This window comes from Hydra vulgaris, chromosome 04, assembly GCF_038396675.1.
Source record: "Hydra vulgaris chromosome 04, alternate assembly HydraT2T_AEP".
Taxonomy (NCBI): domain Eukaryota; kingdom Metazoa; phylum Cnidaria; class Hydrozoa; order Anthoathecata; family Hydridae; genus Hydra; species Hydra vulgaris.
Genome location: NC_088923.1, coordinates 9,413,499 through 9,422,894, shown reverse-complemented (window position 1 = coordinate 9,422,894; position 9,396 = coordinate 9,413,499). Strand labels below are relative to the sequence as shown.

At 28.9% G+C, this 9,396-nt stretch overlaps 1 protein-coding gene across 1 annotated transcript; it reads left to right on the top strand.

Annotated features, from left to right (window-relative positions):
- The first annotated feature begins 4,079 nt into the window (after positions 1-4,079).
- Positions 4,080-6,557, top strand: LOC136079164 (uncharacterized). The gene is made up of 5 exons (XM_065794886.1): positions 4,080-4,704; positions 4,885-5,928; positions 6,046-6,129; positions 6,214-6,334; positions 6,392-6,557. Exons 1-5 carry the CDS (start codon positions 4,080-4,082, stop codon positions 6,555-6,557), a joined length of 2,040 nt encoding a protein of 679 aa, XP_065650958.1.
- The last annotated feature ends 2,839 nt before the right edge of the window (positions 6,558-9,396 follow it).

Genomic DNA, 9,396 nt, shown 5'->3' with positions numbered 1-9,396 from the left:
AAGAGACATATAAAGAAACATGTTGTTGGAGGAAGTGGTATATTCGAAACCATAAGAGATTTATTTAAACGGATAAAAGCGTCAAATGTAACAAGAGTGTCATCAGCTATGTTGAATAAGATGGCTGCTACTGATTAAGGGAAAACTGCAACAACTGCTGCTAAATCAGCAGGAAAAGAACTTTCAAAATCAGTGATAGAAGCTGCTAAAAATGCTACAGTTGAAAAAGGAAAACATTTAATTGATAAAGTGTCATCAAAAATAGCTTCACAACCTATTAATAGTCAAAAAAGTAAAGAAATACTTTCAAATTTGATAGCATCTGCTTCTTATGGATCTAATGATCTAAAAAATAATGCAGATGAAGTAACAACAAATACAAATAAATTGATGTTGGGTTCGGCAATAAGATCAGTAAAAAAAGCTCCATGCAAAGGTCGACCATGCAAAGTATCAAATAAAAATGCTGTAAGAATAGAAGATCTAGTTAAAATGGGACGCGGCCTTCGACTTGCGTAAATTTAGCTTTAGTAAATTTAGCTTGCGTAAATTTTTTTGTATCGTTTTTAAGAATTGTCAATCAAAAAAAAAAATTTTTATATTGTATATAAAAAAATAAAATGACGACTTCTGAAGTATTTAGTTTTACAGAACCGATAGAGATAGATAATGGAATTGAAAGATATGAAGAACATATATATGAATCTACTAATGGCACAAATCTAAATAGTCCTGGAGAAATAAGAATCAACATTAATGAACAAGATTTGTTAGCACTTCCATCTAAAGCGTATCTCTTATTTGAAGGGCAACTTGTCAAAGCTGATGGAACAGCTTATCCTAATGCAGATGCAGTGGCGCTTACAAATAATGGTCTTATGCATTTATTTAATCGAATAACATATCAATTATCAAACAAAGAGATAGAAGCTGTTTATAATCCAGGTCAAACAACTACAATGTTAGGAATGCTTAATTATGCAAATGACTTTCAATTCGCACAAAGATTAAATCAATTGTGGTATAAGATACCACATCAACAGCAGTACTTGCTGAGAACACAGGGTTTGCAACAAGACAAGCATACCTAATTCAGAAACCAACTACAAAAGGAACATTTTCATTTTGCGTACCTTTAAGACACATTTTTGGATTCTGTAATGATTACGAGAAATTTATTTATGGTCTCAAACATACAATAGCTCTTGTAAGACAAATGTGATAATAATGCAATTTTTAGGCTTGCTGGTGCTTCTGCAGGAAAAGTTATTCTTAATAGAATACAACTTCTTATGCCAAATTTGATACCATCAGGTAAAGAAAAAAAAAGACTTATTGATGAAGTTAAAAATAAAGTGGCCATTCGAGTAAGTTTTAGAAATCGTCAGTGTTATACTACAAATGTTCAACAAGTTACTTCCTTTAATTGGGAATTGACCTCACATACACCTCCTGAAAATCCTAGATACGTTATTGTCGGATTTCAAACAAATAGAGCTAACGGTGACCAAACTGTCAATTCTTCAATACTTGATCATTGTGACTTGAAAAATATGTTCATTATGGTTAATAATACCAGATATCCTACTGAAGATTATGATTTGTCATTTCAAAATCAGAAAATTTCAAGAATTTATAGAGAAGCATCTTTGTTTAAAGGAAAATTTTATGAGATGACTGAATTGATCGCAAACAGCAATATAAGTCCTTCTGACTATAGAGATTTATACCCAATTTTTGTTTTTGATATTAATAAACAATCAGAAACATTAAAATCATCAACAATACAAGTACAAATTAGAGCAACATTTAATACAGCTGTACTAGCAAATACTCAAGCATATGCTCTTGTATTATCTGATTAGATAATGGAACTTAAAGCAGATAATATTAAATTTACTATTTAAATTTTTAAAAATTAAATTTTTTTTTAAAAAATATTTAAAATTTTTTTCTTTATATAATAAAAAATGTATTATACAAAGAAAAGTTTAAAAAGTTTATTAGAAGAAAATAATATTTCAAAAACATCTGACAATATCGCTTCATTGATAATAATTGAAAATGAAAATGGGTTATTATATATAGTATTTATTATGGCTGAAGTGAAAGAAGTAACTGAGAAAAGATCAGTTGGAAGACCTAGAATAAATCCAGTAAAAATTTTTGATGAGAAAAGATCAGTTGGAAGACCTAGAATACATCCAGTAAAAAATGTTGATGAGAAAAGATCAGTTGGAAGACCTAGACTACATCCAGTAAAAAATGTTGATGAGAAAAGATCAGTTGGAAGACCTAGAATACATCCAGTAAAAGAAGAGAAAAAAGAAATAGATCCAAAATATGAAAGATTAAAAAAAATTAAGAAAAAACCAGTCACTATTAAATTAACAAACATGGAGACAGGAGAAGAAACAGTATATAAATCCTTATATAGTGCAATGCGTGGAACTGGTCATGGATATAGATATCTTGAAATGCGTGATGGTAAGATTGATAATGGTTATAAGATTGAAAAATCAAGTTCTAGAAAATTAAAAAAATAAAAATCATGCTATATAAAAAATGGATATTGAGTATTTACCTCGCACGGATCCGAAGGATCTACTTGATGAGTCTGTTCCAGATATAACATTAACAATTTTAACTCCGTCACCTTTTGTATATAGAACATTGACAATTACAAAAGATCAAGAGATTGCAAAATATAGAAATGCTACTTGTTATTGTAGAATACGAGGATGGGGGGGGGATGCATTTAAGTTTTATATAAAAAAGTTTAAATTTCTTTAAATGACAAGAAAAAAATATTTTGAAAAATTATTTAAAGAAAATGAAAATTAAAAAAATTATCTTGATATATAAAAATGGAAAATAAAACGAGAGAGTTATTGCACACACACATAAGAACAGAGTATCTACTTGATGAGCCTGTTCCAGATATCATCAACAATTTTAGCTCCGTCACCTTTTGAGCCTATTACACAAATTGGAAAAGAAAGAAATAAAAAGATTAATTCTCTTTCAGATTTGATTTTATCATATGTTCCTGATAAAACTAAAAAAACAGCTAATGAAAAGATTGATGAGTTAAAATCTACAGTTTCAAATTTGTATCAAAAATTTGGAATTAGAAATCCAATAGAATTTAAATTATCACGATCAACTGTTAAGAATGTAACCAATCAGTTTTCAGTTAAAGAAACAAAAGGATATGATGCTATATCTTTCACGAATGCTGCGAAAAAAAGTGCAATTAAAATACTAACCGAAAATAGAAAATCAAAAGTTTATATAGTTCTCACTTGTGAAATGAAGCGTACTGATATTAAAACAGAAGAAACTATAATAACATCTGCTCCATTTAGAACGAATAATCAAGTTGTATTAGAAACAACATATTTAGATGAGTTTTATGAAATATCAAAGCAGAAAGTTTTTGAATCATTATCATCTTTTCAACAGTTAGGATCAGGTTGGAGTTTTGTTTCTGTTGAAAAGATAGATATCAATATTTTTGAGTATAATCCGATTAAAGCTAAATCATACATTCCACTGGATAAAAATTTAGAAACTAAAAAAGCAATAATTAATATAAAGAATGAAGATAATCAATGTTTTAAGTGGTGCGTCAAAAGAGCATTAAATCCAACAGTTAAAAATTCTAAAAGAGTAGATAAAGAGCTTAAAAATCAAGCTGAAAAATAAACTGGGATAAAATAGATTTTCCAGTATCATTAAATCAAATCACAAAATTTGAGAAGAACAATCAAGGTATCAGTGTCAATGTATATGGTTATGAAAATTCAGAAGTTCATATTTTGCATGTATCAAAGAATAATGTTTGCAAATATTTAATAGATTTACTATTAATCTCAAATGGTGAAACAAATCATTACTGTTTGATAAAAAATTTAGGCAAATTACTTTCATCGCAAATATCAAATAAACATTTCAAAAAACACTATTGTAGATACTGTTTCTGAGGGTTTAATTCTGAAGAATCATTATCTAATCATAAATCGTATTGTGAAACACATGATACAGTACGTATCGAACTTCCACCACCAAATTCCACAATGCAATTTAATAATCACAATAAATCAATGAGTGTTCCGTTTGTAGTATATGCTGACTTTGAAAGTTTTATAAAACAAATTGACACTTGTGAACCCAATCCGAGTAAATCTTATACTAAACAATATCAAAAACATATTACAAGATCATTCTGTTATTATATTAAATGTTTTGATGAAAGTTTTTATCAAAGCAGTCCAGTCATATTTACCGCAAGTAGTAAAACAAATGATGTTGCACAAACATTTGTTGATAGTCTACAAGAAGATATTAAGAAAATTTGTGGTATGATTAAGTTTCCTAAAAAGATGATATTTACTACTGAAAACAAGCATGATTTTAATGCAGCAACAGAATGTCACATTTGTGGAGAAGAACTTGGAAAAAATAAAGTACGTGACAACTGTCACATTACTAGAAAATATAGAGGTGCTGCTCATCAAAATTGTAACTTAAATTATAAAATTCCAAAATTCTTTTCAGTACTACTTCAGAATTTATCTGGTTATGATTCTCACTTATTTAAAAAGAAATTATCAGGAGGGAAATTAAGTTGCATACCAAACAATGAAGAAAAGTATATTAGTTTTTCTAGAGAAATTAAAGTTGATGAGTATATTAAAGAAGGTTAGAAATTTGAAGTTAAACGTGAGCTTCGTTTCTTAGATTATTATAGATTTATGCCTTTTAGTTTAGATGCTTTATCAAAGAATTTAGCAAAGACTAGTGTAAAAATATCGGAAAAATGTATTCAGGAAACAATTAGATTTATTACTAAAAAAAGGCGTATATCCATATAATTGGTAGACTCTGTTGATAAATTTAATGAACCCCAACTACCACCAAAGGAATTATTCTTTTCAATATTGAACGATGAAGATATAAGTGATGATGATTACTCACATGCACAAACTGTGTGGAATGAGTTTCATTGCAAAACATTTAACGATTATCATGACTTGTACAATGTTTTAGATGTGCTTTTACTAGCTGACGTCTTTGAAAATTTTAGAGATGCTTGTATGAATTGTTATAAATTAGATCCTGCTTGGTATTATAAATCACCAGGATTAGCTTGGGATGCAGCATTGAAGAAAACAAAAGTAAAATTAGAACTGTTGAACGATTACGATATGATCCTAATGATAAAGAAAGGGATAAGAGGTGGAATCAGTATGATATCCAATAGATTAGGAACTTCTAATAATAAGTACATGGATGACGCATATGACAAAAGCAAAGAATCAACATTCGTCCGATATCTAGATGCTAATAATCTATATGGATGGGCAATGAGTAAACCACTTCCAATACATGGTTTTAAATGGATAGATGAAAATGAAATAGAAAACTGGAAATCAATTCCATGTATACTAGAAGTAGATTTAGATTACCCTGAACATCTACATGATGAACATAATGATTATCCACTTGCACCTGAAAGATTAAATATCGATAAAGTTGAAAAATTAGTCCCCAACTTGAATAATAAGAAAAATTATATAGTACATTATGAAAATCTAAAACTATATGAAAGATTAGGATTAAAGATTACTAAAATTCACAGAAGCATAAAATTTAAAGAAAGAGCATGGCTCAATGAATACATTAAACTAAATAGAAAACTTAGAACTAAAGCAACGAATGATTTTGAAAAAGACTTTTTTAAACTCATGAACAATTCAGTATTTGGAAAAACAATGGAGAATGTCAAAAACAGAGTTGATATTAGATTAGTAACAGACAGAAATGAAGCTATTAAACTAGCATCGAAACCAAACTTTGAAAGTAGAACAATATTTGATGAAAGCTTAATCGCAATACATATGAAAAGAACAAAATTAAAATATGGTAAACCAATTTACTTAGGAATGTGTTTATTAGATTTGAGCAAAACTCTAATGTATTAGTTTCATTATGATTACATAAAGAAAAACTATGCTGATTGAGCAAAACTATTATTCACAGATACAGATTCTTTAGCATATGAAATTAAAACAGAAGACTTTTATTCAGATATTTCTAAAGATATTGAATACAAATTTGATACAAGTGAGTTTAACCCAAATCACCCAGCAATTAGTAATGTAGGATTTAAAGTTGGTGTTAATAAGAAAGTAATATGAATATTTAAAGATGAGGCTGGAGGAGCACAAGTTAAAGAATTTGTAGGACTCAGATCAAAATTGTATTCTTTCAAAGTACACGGAAAAGATAACAAAAAATGTAAAGGAGTAAAGAAAAAAGTTGTTAAAAAGTATATAACACATGAAGATTACAAAGATTGTTTATTAAATAAATAAGATCATATTAGGAAAATGAATGAAATAAGATCATATTCACATGAAATTTACACAGAAGAGATCAATAAAATAGGATTAAGCGCAGAAGACGATAAAAGAGTTATTTTAGAAGATGGAATACGCACATTAGCATATGGACATTACAAACTAAAAGAAAGAAATTCGAAGAATTTTTAAGACAATAGGACAATAAGACAATAAGACAATAGGACAATAGGACATATAGGCAAAGAGGTCAAAGAGCCCCAGGGGTAGGGGGTAGGGGAGCCCAAAAATTATTTTTTGAGAAAAAAATAATTTATAAATAAAAATGGAAATTAAAATTTTATAAACTTGTCAATGTTGAAGGAATAATTCTACCTAATAAACCACTAACAAATTTTCAATTGATCAAAGCAGCAAAAGTATTAAAAATAAAACATTTTAGAGGTCTATTTGTAAAAGATCAATTACCAAAAAATGAACAAAGAAAAGAATGTGGAATATTAAGTACAGGAGATTCAAGTACGCAAGGATTTCACTGGATTTGATGGTACAAAGACCGAGATAAAAGACTAAGTTTTGACTCTTATGGACTACCACCGCCTGTTGAAGTTGTTGATTATTTAAAAAGTCCTGTTTATAATAACAGTGAAAGAGTTCAATTTGGAAATACCTCATTCTGTGAACACTTGTGTTTATATGTTTTAAAAAAAATAGATGAGGGACATGATTTTCAGAATATTATTAAGAAATCTATGGGAATTTATTTTTCTTTATATATAAAATGCCTGTTGATATATTCGGTCGTGATAGAACTTCATTTATAGCTATAGATAGTTTAACAACAACTCAAGCTAATAACTTGAACATTAGGAGAGATGGACAAAGTAATGCAACTCGTAATATTAACTTGAATTCTAATAAATTAATAAATGTAGCAGAACCTACTAACTTACAAGATGCTGCTACAAAAAAAATATGTTGATAATAAATCACTTAGTCTTAGTGAATTAGGGATAATACCAAATTCAAGTTTAACGTGCCTTGGAATAAAAAAACAGACTATTCCACCAAATACAGATGCTAACCCTTTACAGGTCAGGGTTGCCGTATGGCAACAAATAGTTTAAGGTTATTTTAATTCTATAATTTTTTAACTAGCCCGGATGTTCTTGGTTTAATACGGTATTTAGACTATGCTAACGCAATTAGTAAACAAAGATTGCAGTTTAGTGGCATTTTTTATGAGAACCAATGCCTAGATTGTCGCCACATTTTTTGGAATAAAATGGGTAACTATTTCAGGCCATCAAGTGGTGTCAGAACTTTTAGTTGATTATCATATTTATAGTGAATGTTAATTATAAGAAGTTACTCTGTATTTTTACATCGTTTGTTTTTTATAAGCTTTGACTCTATGATGCATAACTTTATAAAAATTATTTTGTTGCCATACATGTCCAGTCATGGATATATTTTGTATCAAATCTTATTTTAGATATATCGCTACTTTAGTTTTCTATTATAAGGGAAGTTTAATCCAATATCATTTGTATGCTCATTATATTGCCTCTCTCTCTCTTTTTATCGTGTGTATATAAATATATATTATATATATTATATATATATATATATATATATTATATATATATATATATATATATATATATACACATACATATGTAGTGCTAGTAGATAATTTCATTTATATAGACTAAATAAATCAAAAATAAAAAAGAAATTAACTACCAAAATTGTTGTTATGGAAAAGACAACGTTATCAAAAAACGCGATACACAGTTCAGGATGTTGTGAACTTTGTACTTGAGCCTGGTTCTGAATCAGAATTGTCAGAACTCTCCGAATCCTCTGATGATGAAAACGAAGTTCGACAACCTTTTATTGATTGTGATGATGAAGAAGAAACTGATAATGAAAAAATATGTCCAGGTGAAGATCAAGATATATCAAATTTTGAGCCAGTAAGCAAAAAAAAAAACCACACGAGTTTCGGTGGGGATCTACAAAGCCTCAACCAATCAGTGCAGAATTTATGGGAGAAAATTTTGCATTAGCCCCCGATAATTTTACTAAACTTACACCTTTTGATTATTTTTCCCAGTTCTGGACAAAAGAAATAACAGAATTAATTGTAGAACAAACAAATCTTTATAGTACCCAACTTTCTAGTAAGTCAATAATCACAAGTATTAATGGAACAGTTTATGGGAATGCAAATGTTAATGGGTATTTTAAAGCTGCCAAACTATTCTTTGTACTGGATGAATGAAATCAGAATTAATACAATTGCTGACGTAATGCCAATTAATAGGTATAAAGCCTTAAGAAGATATCTTCATGTAGTTGACAATTTTAAAAAAAGATGAAGCAGATAATAAGAATGATAAACTTTTCAAAATTAGACCCATATTAGAAATGGTACGGGATAATTGTCTCAAAATAGAGCCAGAACCAGTACATTCTATTGATGAGCAAATTATACCTGCAAAAACAAAACAAAGTGGGATTCGCCAATATAATCCGAAAAAGCCTCATAAATGGGGTTTTAAAATGTTTGTTCGATCGGGCTCAAGTGGGATCATTTATGATTTTTTTTTGTATTGTGGCGCCAAAAGCAGTGGAAGAGAAAATTGTTCTGCAGAGAATGCTTGGGATGCAGCATTGAAGAAAACAAAAGTAAAATTAGAACTGTTGAACGATTACGATATGATCCTAATGATAAAGAAAGGGATAAGAGGTGGAATCAGTATGATATCCAATAGATTAGGAACTTCTAATAATAAGTACATGGATGACGCATATGACAAAAGCAAAGAATCAACATTCGTCCGATATCTAGATGCTAATAATCTATATGGATGGGCAATGAGTAAACCACTTCCAATACATGGTTTTAAATGGATAGATGAAAATGAAATAGAAAACTGGAAATCAATTCCATGTATACTAGAAGTAGATTTAGATTACCCTGAACATCTACATGATGAACATAATGATTATCCACTTGCACCTG

Bases quoted from the DNA above. Each gene is read 5' to 3' on its own strand.
- LOC136079164 (XM_065794886.1), top strand. From the start codon at position 4,080: ATGCAATTTAATAATCACAATAAATCAATGAGTGTTCCGTTTGTAGTA. The intron at 5,929-6,045 runs GTAAACCAATTT...TATTATTCACAG, and splicing joins AAGAACAAAATTAAAATATG to ATACAGATTCTTTAGCATAT. The intron at 6,335-6,391 runs GTATATAACACA...AGATCATATTAG, and splicing joins AAGAAAAAAGTTGTTAAAAA to GAAAATGAATGAAATAAGAT.